This window comes from Eutrigla gurnardus (genome assembly GCF_963514095.1).
Source record: "Eutrigla gurnardus genome assembly, chromosome: 13".
NCBI lineage: Eukaryota > Metazoa > Chordata > Actinopteri > Perciformes > Triglidae > Eutrigla > Eutrigla gurnardus.
This window is the reverse complement of record NC_139936.1, coordinates 7,282,266-7,305,672: the sequence shown is the minus strand read 5'-3', so window position 1 is coordinate 7,305,672 and position 23,407 is coordinate 7,282,266. Positions and strand designations below refer to the sequence as shown.

Sequence of the window (23,407 nt, the reverse complement as noted above, 5' to 3'; positions counted from 1 at the left end):
TGCATGCATATACAGCTTTATTGTGGATAAATTGCACGAATAAAATAATGAGATAATAGATATCGACATCGATAGAAGATATGTTTTCACCACAGTTGTTTCAATTTTTTTTTGTGAATGAATGACTGAGTATCATGCCACATACTTCGTGATGTCATAGTTCATACAGCTCATACAAAAATATGCCACTAACAGATGGAATTATGATGTTAAACAATTTGACCAGTCATAAAGGTTATTGCATTGTTGGTGATATGTTGTTCAAAAACAAAAATAAAGTCATTTTGAAATAAATGTTGGAAACTTTCTGTACAAATGTGACTTTTAAACTGTAAAATATCCACAGAATGATTGTTTCAAGCCATCAGGTAGTGCAGGTGTCGGAGAGATCAGTTCAGATTTCATTGTTTCCTATTGATAGGAACAGGAATAGAATGGACAATACTATTCTCTTTTTATGGTCACAGCCTTTAGACTGATGAATGTCAATCCCTCACCAGGGTGCATCACCACTAATGCTAAGAGAAATGCTTAATGGGTTCCAACAGAGTTTGCCTTTGCTTTGATGAGCCCCATTGCACCACGACGGTGCAATCAATGTGTTTGCACTCTTGAAAAGATCCCCAGTGTAATAAATTCAATGAAAATAAGAATGGAATTACTCCAACTATAGTATGTTAGCTCAGTTTAGTCATAGATTATCAAACGTCAAAGCACTAAAACCCTCCCAGGTGTGACTGCTGTTTAGGGACAACTGCGTTAGTTTTATACATTATAGTTTTTAGTGAATCATGTACACTTACCATATAGAATTTAAAAAAACAGAGTGAAATATTTTGTTTTTATTATGTGAAAATATTTCACAGCAGATTTAATAAATCAATCATCAACTATGATAAATTAAGATGTTTTGCAACTGTTATGCTGTGATTGCAGAAAACCTGAAGATGTCAATCCACATTTGGAATTCCATCAAAATCAATCATTTTTGGAAGCCAACGCTGCATATTAAATAACTAATCCATTACCCTGTAAACTGTAAACCCATATCAAATCCTTCTCTTATCTCATTAATATGTATGTAAGACAATACCTTTTCTTTTTCATTCGATTTTTCCACATCACCAAACTTTCACTTCTCTGTCTTGGCCTGTAGGGAGCGCTGGTTATTTTGGTGGCACTATAAATAGTGACGTCACTTCCTGGCGGGATTTGGATCTGAATTCCGAAGTAAACAAAACTAGTGACCGCTTTATACATCCAGCCATGCATTTACTGTGATATACAAGTGTGTTTACAGTAGAGAATGCATGTTAGGTGACAGACGGGAGAAACAATTTCTAATTTTATCGTTAAAGTTTTAATCGATTGTCGTAATAATAACGTAACTGTAACTAGCAAGAGCGACGTTAACTGAGAGGAGGAAGTCATTCTGTCGTTAGAATCCGGGAGAATAAGGGTTACAACGTACTACTGGCTTTATTTAATTTTTATTTAAGGGAAGCGTTACATCAATTAAACAAGGTAAGTTGTTTTAACCAATCCCCGTGTCTTAATTTATATCTTTAATGTGCTCTCGAGGCTCTAGTATAACACAATAACGCTATCAAACATTTCCATTTGGTGTGTTTGCCTTTTCATATTTACCTTTTAGTAAGAATTTTATTTACCATAAACCTTGCTTTAATTTAATATTCAGTGCCATTCTCTTGCATGTTTTTGCTTGGCTAGTAGTAGTAATTCCTTCTTTTAGGTCAACACAGTCCTAAAACGACTGGTTATATCCTTAAATCAAATATCTGACATGGTTTGTCCCTCCAGGCACCTTCACTGTTTTGTGATGGACCCATCTGATAACGTGGGGAGCCTCAACCACGTGGCGGAGGCTGTGGTGCTGAATTATGGTCCTGACAGCTCCACTGGACAGAAAGATACGTCGCCTGCAGACATGCTGAGGTACATCTGCTTCAAACTACTATCATTATTAAGTTTACAGTGGCTTAATGCTGCTTTATTTGATCAATCACACACACCAAACAAACACCGGTGTTTAATCGTCCCATCAACATCATCATGCATCCATCACACCACATCACCGCTTGTCATAAAACAATGATTATGATGATCTTTAAAATAGCAGAAATCACTTTTTTCAGAATAAAACAACAGATGTACAACCAGTGCTTTGAAATGGCAGTACAGCTCCAAGCAGGTATATGATATATAACATTTGCCCATCATATTGAATTTTCAATAAGTACACACACACAGAGCATTAATATTGTTTTAATATTAATACTGCTTCCTGTTTCAGGAAAAAGTAAGAGATCGTGTAGCACATCTGAAGCTGAGCGAGAATTGTGAGTATTAAAATGATTTTATTGAAGTTTAAACCAAATGTAAGATTAGAGCTGATTTCAAAATGTGTACCGATAACATATATTTTTCATTAAATGTTGCAGGTCAGATTGTGTCAGTGAGCTGCAACGAGTCAAGACAATTCATTTTAACAGCGCATTGACGTTACACAGGTAAACTGTTATTCTTTATATATATATATATATATATATATATATATATATATATATATATATATATATATATATATATAAAGAAGCTGTTAAGCTAGATTTATTGGTGTCTTTCAGAATGCAGATGTGGCACGCTATTGAAGAAAAACTGAAACAGAATGATTCAGAGGCAGTGTAAGTCAATTCCAAACATATTAAAGCAAACACGACATGTATTCATTTTTGGCTAATTTTATGATTGTGTCATACTATTTTGTTTTTCTCAGTGCCCTGAAAGCTGTGAATGATCGCTGTATGGCTCTTTCTTCACAAATAAAACAACTTCAGCAAGTAAGCAGCAGCCTTATCATCCATTATGTATGTATTTAGTGTTTTTAGTGACACAAGCGGGTTTGTAAACAGTTGTATACATACAATGTATTTATTATCATGCTTTCTTTATTCATCAAAGTAAAGATTGACCCGAGAGTATGATTTTACACATCAATAGTGTTCTGTGAAATTTAAATAATTCTGAACTGGATTCCCTTATGTTTTCTTAACAGGAGTCAAGAGAGCTTCAAGATGAAATCACAGATATACAGAAGACGAGGCTTGGTACGTTATATGAAAAAATACGCAAAAATACAATAACATTTTGATTTTAGTTTTTCAACATTTACATTGGTTGGCAATCTTTTGTATGCGTAGAGATGAAGCGGCTCACGCATGAGAAAATGAAAGAGATGGAGGAGTTGATGTCTAAGACAGAAAACCCAGGGAAGTACAAAGCCGTGTTGGAGAAAGGCCAGGCGAACCTGGAGAAATACAAAAAGATGACCATCATGACACAGGACGTCCTCAGGGTAAATACATTGTTATTGTTGTCAAAATTAAATATCTGTCAGAAATGAAAATGGTTAATGCCTACAAATGCATGTGGTGTATTAATCTAAGTGTTCTTCAGGGCATCCTCATGGCCTGTAAAGTCAACTGGCTGGATGATCCCAAACTTCGAGACATCGCCATGACGCTGGAGGAATTTCCCATCGCTGACTAGAAAACGGAAGCGTTAAAGCACATGTGTCTGTATTATATTGTCAAATAAATATAAATAAAACGAATGCTAAAAGCCAGCACTGTGTTCTGATTTGCTTGTACGGTAGTAACCTCCGGCTGCCACTAGAGGGCGAAACGAGATGTCAGGAACGGTTTTAAACGAACGACACATCCTGTCAGTGAAGAAGAAAGCGACCCTACACGTGTTTACTGCACCCAGGCATACGTATTTTGAATTTTTGTTTCAAATTTCTATTCCTGTGTCTTTTACTGGAATAAAACAAACGCAAAATGCCGAAAGTCAAGGCGGAGAAGAAAACCAGGCAGCATCAGGAGGTCAAAAACCAAGGTATGTTTCTCAACGAGGAAGTTAGCGTTAGCATGATGGTGAACAGTGTCCGCTGCTGGAGAAAAGGGGCTTTAAAGTTCGTCATATCGCTATTTCAACACACAATAAACCGTATTCAACTCCATTAGTGTAACGGAATGACAAACTACAGGTTGTTTAGTTGTAGTTGTCACATCTGTCGAACTGTGATGACGTGAATTCTTTGTTTACGTGCGCTGAACGCCAAACTGACTACACGTATACGTCATGTACGCAACGTTTAGGATGCTTTTTGAATTGTTACCTTGCTGGTTATTTCAGGACACAGTGTCCACCAAATATAACGTTAATGTCAACACTATCAACAATCAAGTGACGAGTTAATTAAGTACATTCTGGCCGAGTGTTGTTGTCTGCGTTAGTTGTACATTGAATTAAAGGTAACATATTATATCTGTATAGATACCAGATTTTTTTCGAAATGCTAATGCTGGTATTTCACCCATTGGACGGTATTACAATGAAACATTGTGCAAAAACAACTGATCTGATCCCAGGTGTCACATGTAAACAACATACAATAACGATTATGTGAATCTGACAAAATTCTAAAAAAATATTTAAATAAATTGCAGTATAAGAGCCCTTGACCTATAATCAAGTGTATTTTTTAATTATTGCTTTACTCATGAAAATCACACAAACTCAGCACAGAGTCCTGTCTGTTGCAGGGATCATGTTCAACACCGGCATGGGGCAGCACATCCTCAAGAATCCATTGGTTGTCAATGGGATCATTGAGAAGGTAGGTTTGTTAACGTTATAATCTACATTTAATTTGTGACACACCAGCACAAGCATGCTGTAAACTAAGACTTTTCGTAGATGATCATCATGCACAGCTTTCCTAAGCCGTGGTTTCTGTTCTGTGTCAGGCTGCCCTGAGGCCGACTGATGTGGTTTTGGAGGTGGGACCTGGTACTGGTAACATGACGGTGAAATTACTGGAAAAAGCCAAGAAGGTGAGAGCATCAAGAAGTGTTTTCATTCTTGCTGTTTTGCTTACACATGTGAAACTTCAAACCCAGTCTAAAATCCTTAGAAAGTTAAAAATGTCACTGACTGACACTTTTGTCCATCTTAAATTTGTCATTCACCTTTTCATTTGTGATCTATGTTTTTTTGCAGTGACCACAGCCGCGATAAATAATTTAATTTTGCTGTTCAGTCATAACAGAAACTGCTTCTTTCTGCAGGTGGTGGCCTGTGAGTTGGACTGCAGATTAGTGGCTGAACTTCAGAAAAGAGTACAGTGCACGTGAGTGGGATCAACTACATATATTTGCGGAGTATTTTCAATTAAATAAACGAGTGAACACATGATCTAATAAAGGATATTGTGTTTCCCAACAGACCCATGCAGGCCAAACTTCAGATATTAGTTGGAGATGTACTAAAAACAGATCTGCCTTTCTTTGATGTGTGTGTAGCTAATTTACCCTACCAGGTAAGACATGTTTCCTCCACACTGCACACAGTTGATTCAATGTCATTTCATACATTAGTCTCAAATTTGACTTTTCTTAATTGTGCAGATTTCGTCACCGTTTGTCTTCAAGCTCCTGCTGCATCGACCTTTCTTCAGGTAAGAAAAAAACCGGAGGACCACTAAGATTGGTTAACTGTGTGCTTCGTATGTCCATGTTGAGCGTTTAGCACATCTTTTGTGTTTTTTTTGTTCACACAGGTGTGCTGTGTTGATGTTCCAGAGAGAGTTTGCCATGCGACTTGTAGCCCAACCCGGAGACAAGCTGTACTGCAGACTGTCCATCAACACACAACTACTGGCTCGTGTCGACCATCTCATGAAGGTCAGTGTGCACTCTCTGATGTCATGACAGTGTCTTTAGTGAGTGTTTACATTCGTCAAGGTTTTCCTGGTGATGCACCAGCGGTGTCTCAGAGTTAATGTTTCCATCTTCTTCAGGTGGGGAAGAATAATTTCCGTCCTCCTCCAAAAGTGGAGTCAAGTGTTGTCAGGATAGAACCGAAAAATCCACCTCCTCCAGTTAACTTCCAGGTGAGGATTGACTCTATTAATAGTTAATGCTGTGAAAATTCAGTTGGTCAAAAAAAGAAGGTAAATTGTAGATGTTTAATGTTCTCTTCTCCTGCAAAGGAGTGGGATGGCCTGGTCAGAATAGCCTTTGTAAGGAAAAACAAAACCCTTCATGCAGCTTTCAAGTAAGTGCCTGCTTGTTTCACACACCGCCACCCTAATATAATTCTGTTCTGTCAATGAGCATGTTGGGAATGAATCAGATGATAACTTTGATTCCTAATTTCCAGGTCCACTGCAGTAGAACAGCTGCTAGAAAAGAACTACAGAATTCACTGCTCTGTGCACAACGTGGTGAGTCATACTGTAGTTTTTCAGGCATGTTGGACTCTTCAAACTGCACTTTAAAGATCACTCCTCAGCCAGTTTCAAGATGTTTGTGTTCCATCTTGACAGGAGGTGCCAGCAGACTTCCTCATCAGTAAGAAGATCGAGAGTGTTTTGCAGGAGGCTGAATTCAGTCAGAAGAGAGCCAGGTCTATGGATATTGATGACTTCATGGTGTAAGTACTTTAGTACTTATTTATTTTCAACCTTTCCCACCTCAAATTTACTCAAATAAATACCTGTTATGACCTGTTTTGATTCCGATATTTTTTCTTCATCCTCAGGCTGCTTCATGCATTCAACTCTGCAGGGATTCACTTTTCTTAAATGGCAGAGGGAACTCAGAACAGTGCTATGACTCTCATGCCCTGCCTATATGATCATAGTCTCCCTATGATCATAGTAAGTGGCCAGATGATTGAAAAGAAATCTGACTGGCCTCTTGTCTTCCGGAGCTTTGTTTGGAGGACCTGAATTTCAAATGATGAAATAGTTGGATGAAATTTGCAAAGAATAATGGAAGCTACCTTTAAACGGCTCATACTGAGTGCATATTTTAGCTTTATGAGTATACATAAAGTGTCCCTGGTCATGCATGGGCAGCTTTTGGCCCTCTTGGTTGTGCGAGCTGCCTGCCAGTGTGTGTGGAGTTTGTCATTCATTGAGAAATAATCTGTAATGGATGATCAAGCTTATCAAAAAGCCACCACAATATGTATAAATAACTTGAGAAAAAGATCAACATTTAATGAGTAGATTTTTATGTGTGCAGTCTACTTAAAAATAAATTCAGATGGTCTTCAAGTTTTTCTTTCCTTAATGTGTATTTATTTTTATATATATTTGGTTAATAAAAAAAAAAGGGGGGGGGGGGGGGGGTTACAGTATTGTAAAGGAGATGAAGAATAATCATTTATTTTGATAGTTTTCACCGGAAATCATAAAAAAAGTCATAGTATGGTATGTTGAAAAAAGTCATGAAAAAGTCATAGTATGTATATTGAAAAAGTAAAAAAATTAAAATAAGTTGTGTATTGTATGTAAAAAAAAAAAAAAAAATCATTGTATGCTGAAAAAAAGTTAAAAAATAAGTTGTGTATAGTATGTCGACAAAAGGGTGGAAAATCCTAGTATGTTGAAAAAAGTAACAAAATAAGTCATGTATAGTATGTCGAACAAAGGGGAAAAAAAAAGTGAATGATAAATAATAATCATTTATTTTGATAGTTTTCACCGGAAATACTTGTGGTATGCCATTGATTGTGTCTTGACTCTTGGAACAATCGATGGCACATTACTGCCCTCGAGTGGCTACAATTTGTAACTACAACATTCTAATATTACAGGTTGATGTGTTCAACTAGCTAGAGAGTAGACCTACTTACATTGTGTTTGCATTGACGCTACTGCAGAATCAGCATCTGGGCATCTTTACAAATATTCCCAAGTATTAACGACATTACGTATGTCGAAAAAAGTTTTAAAAAATAAGTTGTGTATTGTATGTTGAAAAAAAGGGGGAAAAAATCATAGTATGTTGAAAAAAGTAAAAAAAATAAGTCATGTATAGTATGTCGAAAGTAAAATCATAGTATGTTGAAAAAAGTTTAAAAAAAATAAGTTGTGTATTGTATGTTGAAAAAAAGGGGAAAAAATCATAGTATGTTGAAAAAAGTAAAAAAATAAGTTGTGGATTGTATGTCGAAAAAAGTAAAATCATAGTATGTTGAAAAAAGTAAAAAAAATAAGTTGTGTATAGTATGTCGAAAAAAGTATAAAAAAAATCATAGTATATTGAAAAAAGTAAAAAAATAAGCTGTGTATTGTATGTCGAAAAAAAGTAAAAAAATCATGTTGAAAAAAGTAAAAAAATAAGTCCTGTATAGTATGTCGAAAAAAGTAAAAAAAAATCATAGTATGTTGAAAAAAGTAAAAAAAAAATAAGTTGCGTATTGTATGTCGAAAAAAAGGGGGAAAAATCATAATATGTTGAAAAAAGTAAAAAAAAAAGTCATGTATAGTATGTCGAAAAAAGTAAAAAAAATCATAGTATGTTGAAAAAAGTAAAAAAATAAGTTGTGTATTGTATGTCGAAAAAAAGGGGAAAAAATCATAGTATGTTGAAAAAAGTAAAAAAAAAATAAGTTGCGTATTGTATGTCGAAAAAAAGGGGGAAAAATCATAATATGTTGAAAAAAGTAAAAAAAAAAGTCATGTATAGTATGTCGAAAAAAGTAAAAAAAATCATAGTATGTTGAAAAAAGTACAAAAATAAGTTGTGTATTGTATGTCGAAAAAAGTTTAAAAAATCATAGTATGTTGAAAAAAGTTTTAAAGAAATAAGCTGTGTATTGAATGTCGAAAAAAAGGGGAAAAAACCATAGTATGTTGAAAAAAGTAAAAAAATAAGTCATGTATAGTATGTCGAAAAAAGTAAAATCATAGTATGTTGAAAAAAGTTTAAAAAAAATAAGTTGTGTATTGTATGTCGAAAAAAAGGGGAAAAAATCATAGTATGTTGAAAAAAGTAAAAAAATAAGTCATGTATATTATGTCGAAAAAAGTAAAATCATAGTATGTTGAAAAAGTTTTAAAAAAATAAGCTGTGTATTGAATGTCAAAAAAGGGGAAAAATCACCTTGGTTTGGCTTTTCTTCAGCTTAAAAATCAAATAAGCTGTGTATAGTATGTCGAAAAAAGTAAAAAAAACTCATAGTATGTTGAAAAAAGTTTAAAAAAAATAAGCTGTGTATTGAATGTCGAAAAAAAGGGGAAAAATCATAGTATGTTGAAAAAAGTAAAAAAATAAGTAATGTATAGTATGTCGCAAAAAGGAAAAAAAACTCATAGTATGTTGAAAAAAGTTTTAAAAAAATAAGCTGTGTATTGAATGTCGAAAAAAAGGGGAAAAAATCATAGTATGTTGAAAAAAGTAAAAAAATAAGTCATGTATATTATGTCGAAAAAAGTAAAATCATAGTATGTTGAAAAAGTTTAAAAAAAATAAGTTGTGTATTGTATGTCGAAAAAAGTTTAAAAAAACATAGTATGTTGAAAAAAGTTTAAAAAAAATAAGCTGTGTATTGAATGTCGAAAAAAAGGGGAAAAAATCATAGTATGTTGAAAAAAGTAAAAAAATAAGTCATGTATAGTATGTCGAAAAAAGTAAAAAAACTCATAGTATGTTGAAAAAAGTTAAAAAAAAATAAGCTGTGTATAGTATGTCGAAAGAAGTAAAAAAACTCATAGTATGTTGAAAAAAATTATTTAAAACAAACTAATCAACAAGAGCTTCATCAGCACTTCTTTCCTTGTGTTTGGATAATTCATCATCACATAAGCCTTTTTAATGAAACACATGAATCTTTATTACTTCATCCAGCATTACATCCGGTGCAAACACTGAAACATAACCGATGGTAGATCAGTGGTCTTCACTACATTTATTAATAGCAGATTTTTTTTCTAGTTTCAGTTTTATAACAAAGTGTTAAATAGGGGTGGAAAACATGGTTTACATTAAGTAAGAGCATTTAAGTTGGTTGCCACATAGAATGACATGGCACAAACTGAAGCAAACTACATGTAAAAACCTCAAGGACACAGGTAAAGAAACAGAGGAAGAAGCATGTTGGGGTTCAATGCTTATTCCAATCTGGTAAAAGGTCTGAGAAGGAAGAACAAGAGAGAAGAGACCACTTATAATAAGATGACTTTACAATGCCAACTGAGGACCTAGAAGTATGAAAACTGAGGACAATGGCATACATACGCTATCACAGAGTGTACATGCAGACATGTCAGCCAGAGCAACCAGAAATCAGTTCAGGAATCAAATCGATGCTGGTTTTAAACAGTAAACTTTAAAAACATGTTCAATGAAGATCTCTTCTGAAACCAAGTCAAAAGTATTCTGTTCAAAGAAAGTACAAACAAGTATAAAAGAAAATAATTTAATAAGAACAGAGAGGGGAGACTAAACATTCTCCACGAAGGAAATACAACTATTTTCCTTCCTAAGTTTTCTAAAGAGACCATAGTAAATGAACAGCCAGTTTTGTTAGGAGAGGGATCGTAATAAATGCAATTCCTTGAGCCTTTTGGTACATGAGACAGTCCTTTTATTAGAATCTCACAGCTGTAAGGGACAGCCTAAGTTGTGCCGAACATCTAGTGGTTATGCTTCTGTGTGTGCCACTTAAACCTCTTCCAGTCTCTAAAGAGCACGTGGCCTCTTGGGATTGATCTGCTTACTGGCTTGCTCCTCCTCCTGGAGTGTAGAGCGGAAGGACTTCACTTTATCTGAGGAAAAGACGTGATTGTAAAAAAAAGTTAATAAGCATTTGCTGGAACAGGATGGATTGCCGACAATGGGCCGAACGGGTATTTCAGTCATACCTCTGAGCTCAGTGAGGATTTCTATCTTCTGGTCTAGGATCTGTTCCAGTTGAGTGGCATACGATTCCACATCATAATCCACCTCCTCGGTCATCTCCAGCAGCACCTTTTCATCTTCCAGCCATCTGATAGACTCCTGACAGAGGACACACACAAGTGCATCTTTAGTGTATGACATCTCGAGATTAAATCATGCCAGAAGCACAGAAGAATGACCTCTTGATTATTATTGCCTTCACGCTTCACTGTATTGTTAATCAGCTAGACATAGGTCTGCTCCCTGAAAGTTGATCCGTAGGTGATCCCTCATTTGACTTAAAATTTTCCAGTTGCTAACCAAACTGTTAAGAAGTGTAAAAACATTCTCTGTACTCATGCCAATGGATTTTTGGATTGCCAAAAAAATCAATAAGAAAAAAAGGAATAAATAATCAGATCATCATTTTCAGCAGTCACATCCAATTTAAACACCTCCATCAATGTATTTGGAAATTCCAAAGTCCTTAAAAGCATAAACCATCTCTATTCATGTATAGACATAAAAATGTGAGTGAATATTTAAAGAATTGTGTATATTTTCTGTGTTCTGACCTGGAAAACAGCTCGATGGTCCTCCAGGACCTGCTCCTCCATCTCCACTAACTGAGACACTGCCTCGTGGAAGGTAAACAGCTGGGGAGAGACTTCCTCCTCCTGGGAACATATTGACAGGGTCAACAAGGGAACAGACTTAACATGGTTTCAGCAGTCACAAAAAATAAAAACACTTACATTCTGCTCACAGAGCAGTTTGAGGTCGTCTCTCTGCGGCGAGATACTCAGCCAGTCCTCGTCCAAAAGATCCAGCTGGTTGACGGCATGGATGTTGGGTCGACCCCCCTCCATCACTTGGTTGGCGTCCACTGTCAGCTCCTTTACTCTGTAGAGGAAGGGCATTGAGCTGGTCAGGGTTTACTGTGGGGTTCAAAGGCATTCACAAACAGCACAGGATGGTAGCATCAAGATAGCAGTGACATCATGCATGGGGAAAGAGGACTGCGTTATGAATATAAAGTCATGCTAACTTGATTCACAGACACATTCAGTTCACCTGTGCAATAAAACACACTGAGCTTTCACAGTTAGTGGTACCACAGAACAAATAAAATATATACCCACATGGACAGACAGATGTATGGGTTTTCAGGAAAAGAAAAAAGGTCATGTCAACGGTTTAGCCAAAGATAGAAGTCAAAGTAAGGAAGGAAGATGAAAAGCACCACGTCATGCAGATGAAACACAGAAAGGATAAGATGACGGTGGAGGTTTTCCCACAGTGAACAGCTGATGAAGTGAATGAAAAATGAGCTCATGGATGTGTCATAATGTAATAAGTACCTGGAATGAGCGCATGCATTGTGTTGTGTGTGTGTGTGTGTGTGTGTGTGTGTGTGTGTGTGTGTGTGTGTGTGTGTGTGTGTGTGTGTGTGTGTAGTGTTGTGCTTTGGGGAGTGCTTGACCTGCTGGGAGAGGTAGCAGCAAAGTCATCGTACTCAAAGGTATTGGTGGGCGAGTGGTCAGGGCGACTCCCCTGACTGCCCTGGGAGAAGGGGATGTCCGATGGACTAATCCCAAACTCCTTCACCCTACGCGGCGCCACCAGCCACACAAGGCACAGAAGAAGAGCAGTGGTTGGGAAAGAAGAGGGAAACAAAGCAGGAAAAGGAGAGGGATACAACAGAGTCAGACAGAACTACTGAGAGTAGGCAGAGAAATGTACAATAAATCAATAAATAATTGGTAGGGATCATTTCAATCTATACAAAAGCCACAGTCATTGGAGTATGTCAACATATTCCCACCTGTTGGCGTAGCGTAATGTGTTGAGGGTATTCTCGCAGGATGTCATACCAGGAGATATCGTTGCGATCTGTGCAGAGAAAGAGAAGATCATTTAAATTAATACCATCTGGAAGACATGGATATAGGATATTAATTAATTAATTAAGGCAATGAACTGACCATGCATGTGCGTGAATTTTCCCCGATGAAAGAGTCTCTGAGGACCTGGGTGAGCTTACTGGCTCTAAACGGAGTGTGAGGCTTGTTACGTCCAAGAGCCCTGATACACTCCTTAAAAAAAAAGCAGAGACACGTCGCATGATAAATCAAAAACAGCCATTTGTGATTTAAGTAGCAGAAAATGCTTTGTGTGTAAAACGGAGCTTCTGCCATTGTTGTCCACAAACCTTTAGGGCCAGAAGGCTTTTGTTGATCTCGGCTCCCTCCAGGCGAGTTTGGCGGTCAGCACTTGACGTATCGGCCCCCCTCTCATTCCCTGCGAGGTCGATGAGGGAGAACTTGCCGTGCATCTTCCCCTTCCTTCGAAGAATGATCTGGAAAACGGCGTGACTGCGAGATGAGTGGGCGTTGGCTGATGTCTGCCCTGATGTTCTTGGAGAGAGAGGAAGGAGACAAAGATTAACAAAGGGCAAATAAGGGTGAAGAGAGCAAGAAAATAACAATTGCAGGAGAGGGAAAAGCCCAAGATATGTTTATGAATTTCTGTAATTTGCTAATATGAAAAGACATTTGCAAGATAATTGATTGGCTCATTCCATGGATAACAACAATACGTGTAATTTTCTGGGTATAATAAATAAATAGAAGAATTCTATGTCTTGAAATACTTCCAAATATAGAATGCCAACGTTTCTGTTGTTATACCTGCAGCTGTTGCCCACTTCTATGAGTTTGAGCACCTCTTCTGTGCACTTGACATCCTTCTCCTGAAGGCCCACCACCTGAACCTGCTGTTTCCCATCCTCCAGCACCCTCAGCTTAGTTTTACGATTCAGCAGGTCAAACACCTAACAACACATACACAGTCAGCATTGGTTAATGCTTTATTTATGAGGAAAAAAAAAAAAAAAAAACATGCATGCGATTACATAACACTTGCCTTTCCGCTGTAGATTTCAAAGAAGGTTGCATACACTTGTAGATCTAACTTCTTGTAGTTGGGTTTCTTCAACATGAGAAATACATCCCGGGCTGGATGAAAAGACACGAGAGATCAAAACATTTCAACAGAGCAAAGCAAACTCTTCATAATATTATAACCAAAGAAATGATATTTGAAGCCATTTACTCATTAGAACACAATAAATAATCCCCCGAAAACATCAGCTCATTGACTTACCAGCTAGTGCATAAACTCCTTTAGAGCAGTCTTGGTTCTTCCCAGAGAAATCTCCACCCATAGTCTAAAATACAGTACACAACACAATGTAGGTATTTTACCATGTAATAGAGCAAAACTCCATAGCTCTTATCCCTAGCAAGTGGTGTAGGTTTGGCTTTGTGAAGGAGTCATTGTGTGTGACTCACATGTGTTTTTCCACTGCCCGTCTGCCCATAAGCAAAGCAGGTGGCCATGCCTCTCTCAAAAATGGTCTCCACTAGAGGTCTAGCAGTGAACCTGGAGGAGACAGAACACACAACGTCTGCATAACGAAGACACAACATCTAAACATTATGTAGTAAAATAAGAAACATATCAATTCAGTTTTGTAAAATAACACCTTTTCCTTATCCTGTTTACTAGTCAGGTGTAACTTCTGTGAGCTACTAAAAGTAAGTTGATTTGTTGTTACGAACCTATAAACCATCTCGTTGGTGGTTGTGTCATCAAAGGCGTAGTCAAAGCGGAAGGTCTGGTTCTCCAGGTAGCGGGTCAGGTCCACCTTTTGTTTAGGTTCATGAACCATCACCACATCCTTACTGGGAATGGTGATCACATCCAAGTCCTTCATTGCCAACTCTGGAACATAACAGAGGAAAGACTTTCAATGCCATTAATTCTTTGAGGAAAACATTTTGAATAACAGTACAACACAGAATGATTGGTCACGAGACCAATATTATATATAATATAAGACCTTACCTTTCTTGTTGAGCGGACGTTTCCTCACACATACGCATATTCTGTGCTCTTCAATCTGGACGGTACAACACAAATAGACATTTTATCATATGGTAGTTAAATGAGGGTCAACATATAACCAGGGCTGCACCCAACGATTGGTTCTATCAATTCATGTAACAATTATTTTTTTGATTAGTCAAATAATTCAACAACTCATTTATAGATATTTAAAAAAAACAAACAATAATAATCAATAATCTTTTCTTAAAAACTAACTATGTATTATAATAAAAGATCTGATCAGATCAATACTGGACATGAAATTCAAGAGGATTGCTGTAACACAGATTCATTTCATCACTGTTTGTCATGGAAAACATTTCCCTAAACTGGAGAATCAGTTTTTTTATGCAAGTTCTTGACTTATAACTTGAATTGGTTATTATATTGATTTGTGTAATGAATGGAGAAATATGCAATTAAGACAATTACTGGCAAATGTATTTTTGCATAAGTGTGGGACAAGGAAAATACTCAAAATGAATGGATGGACTTATAGCCCAACATTTAATAATCTGGAGATACGGAAAAGCTACATCTACTCACCAGATCTGCTGAGGTCAGGGGCCGGTAGTCTAGACTGGATCGGAAATCTCGGATCATATACATGATCTCATAGTTAGGGATGGTGGTATCCACCTCCTGAAGGAGGGCAAGAAGTGACAAAGTCATTTCCCAGCTTATTCACCAATAGGTAATTTCTTATGTATTTCAACATATCACCTCAATATCAAGAATGTTATTTGCCAAGATTCAATAAATATAATGTTGAATAATATTGATGTACCTGAGCTCTCTTCTCCCTGAGCTCCTGCTGCTGAAGCCGGCGCCTCTCTCTCTTCTCCTGCAGTTTCTCCACCTCCTTCACGCAATTCGACTTCCTCCTCGCTGCCATGAAGACAAGACAAACAAGTAACTCTACTGCCTTTTTTACAGGATATGCCAAAAGCCTTTCTTTTTAAAATAGTCATCCCTCTTTTAATAGCTTCTCAGTCGTTACCCTCGGCATGAGAAGTATCTTTCTCTCAGTGAGAGTTTCCATTCTCATGGTAGTCCTTCAAACATAAGAGAGACTTTGGGCTATTTCCAATAAAGCGGAACAGTGATGAAAGCAGCTCACAGACTGGGATGCAGTGGCTGGCACACAGCGCCTCCAGGACAACACTGGCTTCTTTCTCTACATAACCAACAAAAGGCCTTTACAGTATGTTCAAAATCTTCTCTCCGGATTTATGCCTTCTATACAGCATCCTAAAACACAACTGGATCATGAGACTGCTTAAACACACTACTCCCAATGTAAAACATGTGCCTTATATTACTGCAATCACACCAAATACAATTAGAGCCGTTTTTATATCAAATCATGATTCGAAAAATTGTGTAAATCAACCAGCAATCAAACAAAGCTTATTCCAAATTTCCCAGCGAAGCACACCCAGAGATCAGCGTTGTGTCAGGTCAATCACAAACTATTAATAACCATATTAAGAGAGAAGAAACGTGAGAAAGACACTTCTGATTGCTCGCAAATTCTCAAATCAGCGTTATCTGATTAGCCCTAGCTGGCTGCTTCCCACGGAAAAGCCTGTCTGAAGCTCTGTAATACAGTCCTGACCTGCCGTTAGCTCCGGTCTCTGAAACACAGACTATGAGAGCAGAGGGATTAATAATCTGCTTAAATCTGGGAGGAGAAGATGATCTGGGTCAGCACCAGGACAAGGTAGCGTAGGAGGGATACAGCACCATAACTAATTGTGGGTTACTCCGTTTCACAGATGATGGGAGAACAAGGCGTTTCCCTCCTTCTCTTCTTAAATCATCAAACGACAGGTGAGCAGTTGGATGATAAAGGAACAGGTTTAAGATGTTGTCTGAGCCCTGAGGAGTAACACACAGTGCCACAGGCATTTTTATGTGTGTGCTTGTGTGTGACTCAGCAGAAATCAGACAGCAGGGAAAAGACAGCGCAGTCAACCAGCAGCACAACATTTTTTTTCTCCGTCTAATACCCAGAAAGCCTGTCTGCTGGATGGATTTTATTTGTGCTACTTCACCACCACACCACAGACGACGTAGTATCTGGCAGACATTTTGGATGTGCAATCTTCTTTTAAGACTAGAGGACTCTCCGTTTCTATTGGGAATTCTATTAGAATCACCATAAAGCATCGAGGGCAGGGGAAACATGCAGGTGATACATACAAAGCTGTCCCAACTCCTTTCGGGATATCGGGTGATGTGAGGATTCTGTGATAAACATGTGGTCAACAAAAACATTAATAGTTTTACAGATTACTAAATCAATGTTTTAAAAATACTGTAAATAATAAGTGATTTTTCAGGATTCATTTGATTAACATTTTTAAAAAATCATATCGGGAGTTTGCATTTAAACCCCAAGGGATTTATTTCACTTGAGTCCTTTTTCCCTGAAAATACTATTTCTGGAGAAAGGTCGTGGTTAGATCATGGTTTAGGTTAATTACTGTCTTGATCATGTTACCATTCTGTAGTTGCTGTTGTGTCTGAGCTGCAGTGAGCTGTGTCGGCTGCAGAGATGGGGGTGGTGGTGGTGCAGGCTCTGGTTGTTGAGGTTGTGGTTGTCTTGCCCGGGTCGGAATAACTGAAAACATTAAAACCCAAAGATTATGAAAGAACCATTTTGACTTGCATGCTGCTGACAAAATAAAACCTGTTTGGTTTGTCACTGGTGTGTTTTTTTATGTACTGATCATTCCCTTTTTTATGATTCCTGTAAATTTGAAATATGAGTGCAAGATATGATGAGAGGATAATCCAACTACACCCAGAGAAGTGCATGAAACAAACCTTTACTATCCCTGGACGGAGTATCATTCTTAGGTGCTATCGTCCGACGATTCTGCAAGAAAAAACAAAAGCTACAGTAACATATTCTAAGATAAGAGCATTGGGTTTCAGTGATTCCTAAGTTCACTTTAACATATTTTAAACTGGTGTCCTGGACCTGAAAATGTAAACAAATATACATTTTACTTATATACTGCTGCCACATAACTAGCTGAGAAAGTCTAAGCACTTAAGATGTACTCTTCCTCACACAGAGGTAGAAAATCAAAAGAAAAAATGAAAGATGTTGTGCTTTTGTCGAAACCATCCAAATCATATTGCACCAATTTGTTTAAATTGTTGCCAAACAGGGTGGCAAACCGGTACACACCTTTGCAATTTTGTTGACCTTCACAGATGTGGGTGTGGGTGGGGGTGGAGTCTCTGGACTAGGGGCAATTTCCTCATCTGGAGCCACATCCGGGTTAAGTGCAAATATACTCTCCAAGTCAATCTGTACAAAAATAAAGACGTTTTAATACCGACAGATTACATAAATGGAAATTCACTGATTTCACACTGCGTGTCCTGTGTTTTACCGTGTATTTACTGTATAACAATGCCTTGTATTTCATATACTCATTATAAATAAATGTAGTTAAGTAAAAACACAAACACACCATGACCGTGCCCACTTATGCAACATAGTATACCAAACCACTGGCCGAGCTTGTGATGAGTAATCTTTGTTATAGAGCATCTTTGGTTTGGTTGTGAACATCAATATAGAGCGGGTAATGTCTGGTGGAACAGTAGTACACGCATGCTGGTTGCATAATCATCACAGCTCCTGAATGTCTTTGAATGCATTATTTATTGCTGTGGAGAAAAAAAAGCGCATGATGGTGCTTTGAGCGGTACTAAAGGGGAATTTACCTCTTTCCCTTTTGTGTCTCCGTTTTCTATCCACTCCACTGTGACACTTTCGTTGTCCTCATTCAGGGAGGTCACCATTGCCTGGTGTATCCGACCTGTAAAAGGTATCACAGACAGGGGAAACACAAACATCAGATAGGCAGTTGATGTGACAGCAGTGTTTATAAATTATTTGAAGGACCTTGCTCGTTTGGTAGCAACAATGCTAGACATATTTGAAACGTTTATAAGTGGAGTGATAATGGCCATGCACGTGCTTCCCTCCATCTCATGTTTTAATAATGAAAAAGAGATCACATGGATAATTAAATTTAAATACAAATGCATTTGTGTTCCCTCTTTTTAATTTTGATTTCTTTTGTTCAAAAAAGATTATTTAGGCTTATTAAGCTTATTCAAGCTGCATTATCACTGCAAAAAGGGCTGGGTGGTAATTATTTTATTGTTCAGCTTTTATCTTACCGGTAATCGTTGCATTATGATATGAAATACTACTATTATTACTACTACTATCTACATTAATATTGTCATCAATCTTACTCATCACCTGGTACGAAACACCTCACTAAAAATTATGAAAATGACCTGTTAAACAGTGCAATGTTGAATGATGCCCTGGTAAATCAAATAATGTCAGTTCTTACATTACTACTAACCAAAAGCACATTTTATTTCGACAACACATCGAACATCAGGAAACAATTAGGTCCGTTAAGTTTTTAAGATTTGACCAGGATGTTTGATAATGAACTGTTTGACAGAATCACTGATTATAGAGACATGTACAGCTGCTGTAGCAAGCCTGTATGCTTCTTTCTGCCTCTCTGTCTGCAGTGTAATTATACCAGCTGGAAAGCGCCTGCTCAGCCCACCCATCCTTGTCTATGTGGCTCCGACTCTATGCTGAAAATCCTCAGCAACATCAAGGGAAACATCTTTCTATATCCATTATTCAGAGACACACAGATCTAGCCAGCAAAGATGCTTTTAGTGTACTTAACTACTGAACATTTATCGTAGAATGGTTTTATTTAGCAGCCCAGTGTCTTAAAACTTAACATCTAGTGTCTTAAAACAGGGTGAGTTGGGTAAAATCCTTTGTGCAGTTTGAAGATCAGGACCATTTAGCTTAAGGTGGTTGACATGTCACATGTTTATTTTTGACTAACAAAATAATATTTTTTTTACACTTAGGAAATCAAGTGGGGTTTTGATATGCATACCTTTAATCCATTAACATTGATTGCTGATCTCCATACATTTATCCCAGTTTTCCTTTAATATGTGACCTGTAAGACTGTGCATGCAACTTTCTTAAGTATACTTCAGTAACTTCTATGCCAATATCTGCCAGGTCTACACAGCGGAAAGACAGCCAGACGTGAATATGAGTGCAAATAACCCACTTCAACTGTGGCCTGACACGGTATGTTACAAAACCACATTGGCAACAGTAAAGGTGGCTGGAACAGGCACGTGGCGCTTGGTGTTACACCTCTACTTAAGGAGAGTGTTGAGAGCACGCCACGCTGCAGTGACTGCAGCACTCAGAGGATTTACGGTGACAACAGAGGGTTAGGCAAAGCCCTTCAAATCAATGCTGCTTCCTTAAGCTAAAGTCAATGGTTAAATATAAGAGCACAGCCTTCCTATTGGTTCATACAACTGTATTCAACAAGTAACTCCAGAGTAAAAACTTCCTCCCATCCATTTGGTATATGTAACTGACAAATTACACTATTAAACAATGATCAGATTTGATTATCTTTATGCCAGTTGACTAGTGATTTAATCAGTAATTGTTTCAGCATAAGTAAAATGCCTTCAGCTAGGTTCGAGGGCACAGCAACAGTCCTGTTGTGGCAGACACTGTATAGCATAACAACAAGATCCAGACACACTCTGATGTAGCTGTAGACTTTGCTGATGAAATTGAGCATTTAATTTCTCTTCAGAAATCAGTTAAGTGTACCAGCCTGCTTCCATCTTCCTTGAATACACACCACTCACACTTTCTGTAACTGTATACCAAAACCTGTCTGAATGGGTAGGTTGCCACCTACCAGAAGGCCAGATGAAGGGGCTTAAGATTGGGTGCTTCAAGCTCAGCTAAGCCTAAAGGAGCAAATAAAGCCTTCAAAACATCAGTTTCACTCCAAATCCGAAGGCACTCATTGACGCGTGTCCTATAACTGTGTCATCATGTTGCAGATTGAGAAATACGATGCAGTCCATAATCACTTAGCGGGTAGGTGACATATGTCTCTCTAGTGCTCTACTTTAACCCTGCTGTGTTTCACAAAAAAAAAAATTAATACCCAATACAGACAATCCATGCCGAAAAGTGAATGTAAAATTGCAAAAACAGCAAACAAAATAACTTGATTGTATCTACTGGATAGCACAAAATAAGTATTGATAAGATCTTGTTTTCATCAGGACTGACTGTGGCAGAAAAAAAAAAAAAAACCCTGCAGGCGAGCAAGAGAGACTCCTGGCAGAATCTAAGGAGCTGGCTTCAACAGATGGGGTGGTGGCCTGAATCTGGCTTGAATCTGAACCAGCCCCTACGCCAACCCCCCAGAGAGAGAGAGGGCAATCCCTAGTCTGGATGCAACACCGACCAGCAGGGAAATGGCTAGACAGAACCACTTCTCTCTCTAGGCCTGCTGAGCGTTCCTTTCACACATCTCACCCCTGACTGATAGTACCGAGTACTGTATAATCAAATGCCTCGGTGATGATGTAGTTGAGGACATAATTGTCAACAACAACCAATACAACAGCAGGAGTTTTGTTCAAAACCATATTTGTTGTTTAAGGGGTTAAAGCAAACAGGGTGTAGCCTAATCCTGGTAATGGGAATAACACAAACTTTTCAGTCATCTTTTTGTCTGCCTGCCCCTGAAGCGATGCTCTACAACTACACAGGACAGGCGAATAAAACTGACATTCATGTAGAGAAGAGCTAAACAACATGTCAACACTCTGTTTCCCTGATGAATACACTGTTAACCCTTGGAAAAAGGATGAAGTTGAAGTGAGTGTATTGTAATCCCAGCTTCTTTCCGATGGCAGCTAATAATATACAGTACGTCTGTAAGGAAGTAAGCGCAGAGCTGGCATAAGCGTTTTATACACTGCTGCTTGTTGACTTCAACTTTATATTGGCATAATTTACATAATTTACAACATATTTTTCAAATGTGATCAATTGTTGAGAGGTGATCCAAGAACGTTTCCGAAAACACCATTGGCTACATACCCAATATAATAAGTAAGATATTGGGATTCGTCTGTCGGTATGGTGTTATAATCAATATATAGCATTTTGTTCTGTGCTCAAAATCTTTGAGGGGTTTTCATAACTGATGTCAGTTTACTTGGGTCAATAAAACGTATTAAACAAATTAACAAGTTATATATAATAATAATTAATAAGTTATATTAGACATAAACTAACTTTGCAGACAATAAGACATTTACTTGTCAACTAAATGGATGATAATTAGGCTTCGCTACAGCATTAACTTACTGCTATAATAATAAAGCCGGTAACATTAGCCTGTGTTAGCCGTTTCAATCACAAGCTAGCGTTGGTGCATATCTATATAGCTAATGTTAGCTTGGTTAGCAATTGAGCTAGCTTCGCTAATGTAAATTTCAATTCCATGATAGAATAAAACATTTTGATGATTCTGTAGGGTGGCACTAACGTTTGTGTGTTAGCTTTGTTCATTTCCAGTTGAAAGCATTTGGTGTTCTCGAACGATATACATTAACATCTAACAGCAAATGTCTCTTGAATAACCGAGAAGCTAGCTAACAAAGATGAGAACCCATTCAAAGGCTTGGCCATGTTCAAGCACTCCACCCTGACAGCTAATATGAATGTTTTCGTGCAGCTAACATGAACGTTAGGCTCTGTAGCCAGTAACAACCGTCGCTGTATCCAACAGCACCGCAGCAACAAAGATCCCTTAACAACTTGCACAGTGCGACGGGGAAAGAATAGACAGGGCGAAACTTACCATCACTGCGCTTTATCTCCACATAAGTACCAACGACAATCTTCCCAAAACACGACGCCATTCTACATTACTTAAACAATAAACAGAAACAGGATTAAGGACTTATTATGGCTAGGGCGAATGCAGCTTCTTGTGTTTGGCAGTCTTTGGTCGAGGAGGAAGATACAGGCAATAGAATGTGCTAGCATTACGTAGCTACCGAGAACTTGCTATTTCCGGTCCGGCATTTTCAAAATAAAATCTTCTTCTTTTTCTTCTTCTTGAATTTCATGGCGGTCTACAAACCAAAATTAAAGGGGTATGTGGCCACCTACTGTACAGAAGTGTGTAACATAATGCTTTCATGACTGTTGTGACATTGAAATACATCTACTCACTTCCCATATCTACCATCCTTCCCTTCTTTCCACGCTAAACTTTCTACATCCTCTTTTCATGTGTGAGAATGTTGATACAATATCTACCTTTTATTTTTTCTAGATTTCCTGCCAAATTGTTAAACACGTATTATTGATTTTGCTTCTGATCTCCCAATTTTTTAGTTTTGACCCATCAGTAAAAATATCTAGATACTTATTAAAGAACTTCCTCATATATTCTTGAACCAATTAACCAGATGTATGTTAAAATCCCTCTCTATCCACTGTCTCCTTCTTCTAAAATTTGAAGATTCATCTTGGATTGAGGGATGTTACTGCTAGTATCTAAATGGTACTGTTTAACTTTCTTGTTAATAAAAGTACAAGAGTATTTGAGTTAGTCATGTCTTCAATCACTGCACCACAAGACTCAGTATGATCACTTCCTATGAACTATTGTGTGCATCAAAATATCTGCACCATATCTAGTTTGCCATTTAGGTCCTTTATGACATTCTTAAATTCCCATCCATTTGCCATCAAATGTCTGGCATTCCACTGG

At 37.6% G+C, this 23,407-nt stretch overlaps 3 protein-coding genes across 6 annotated transcripts; 2 read left to right on the top strand and 1 right to left on the bottom strand.

The window, feature by feature from the left end:
* Positions 1-1,219: 1,219 nt before the first annotated feature.
* Positions 1,220-3,649, top strand: cenph (centromere protein H). The gene is made up of 10 exons (XM_084024749.1): positions 1,220-1,524; positions 1,822-1,956; positions 2,157-2,212; positions 2,315-2,360; positions 2,463-2,531; positions 2,649-2,705; positions 2,798-2,861; positions 3,077-3,128; positions 3,222-3,376; positions 3,478-3,649. Exons 2-10 carry the CDS (start codon positions 1,841-1,843, stop codon positions 3,568-3,570), a joined length of 708 nt encoding a protein of 235 aa, XP_083880875.1. The 5' UTR covers positions 1,220-1,524; positions 1,822-1,840; the 3' UTR covers positions 3,571-3,649.
* Positions 3,650-3,735: 86 nt separating this feature from the next.
* dimt1l (DIM1 dimethyladenosine transferase 1-like) lies at positions 3,736-7,147 on the top strand. The gene is made up of 12 exons (XM_084024747.1): positions 3,736-3,918; positions 4,629-4,702; positions 4,833-4,919; positions 5,154-5,215; positions 5,311-5,404; positions 5,493-5,542; positions 5,645-5,768; positions 5,885-5,977; positions 6,077-6,141; positions 6,247-6,310; positions 6,413-6,519; positions 6,628-7,147. Exons 1-12 carry the CDS (start codon positions 3,861-3,863, stop codon positions 6,668-6,670), a joined length of 921 nt encoding a protein of 306 aa, XP_083880873.1. The 5' UTR covers positions 3,736-3,860; the 3' UTR covers positions 6,671-7,147.
* Positions 7,148-9,686: 2,539 nt separating this feature from the next.
* On the bottom strand, positions 9,687-22,700 carry kif2a (kinesin family member 2a). Of its 4 annotated transcripts, XM_084025488.1 has the most exons (22): positions 22,487-22,700; positions 18,456-18,550; positions 17,911-18,033; positions 17,541-17,592; positions 17,215-17,334; positions 16,914-16,958; positions 15,496-15,596; positions 15,255-15,350; positions 14,667-14,721; positions 14,381-14,543; positions 14,111-14,201; positions 13,923-13,986; positions 13,683-13,774; positions 13,448-13,590; positions 12,970-13,174; positions 12,743-12,853; positions 12,583-12,650; positions 12,241-12,366; positions 11,513-11,660; positions 11,333-11,434; positions 10,742-10,877; positions 9,687-10,645 (listed from the first exon to the last, which is right to left on the bottom strand). In XM_084025488.1, the coding sequence occupies exons 1-22, from the start codon at positions 22,545-22,547 to the stop codon at positions 10,560-10,562; spliced, it is 2,283 nt and encodes a 760-aa protein (XP_083881614.1). In that variant the 5' UTR covers positions 22,548-22,700; the 3' UTR covers positions 9,687-10,559. The 4 variants fall into 4 exon arrangements, with proteins under 4 accessions (XP_083881614.1, XP_083881616.1, XP_083881615.1 ...); XM_084025490.1 differs by lacking the exon at positions 12,241-12,366; XM_084025489.1 differs by lacking the exon at positions 16,914-16,958.
* Between the last annotated feature and the right edge of the window lie 707 nt (positions 22,701-23,407).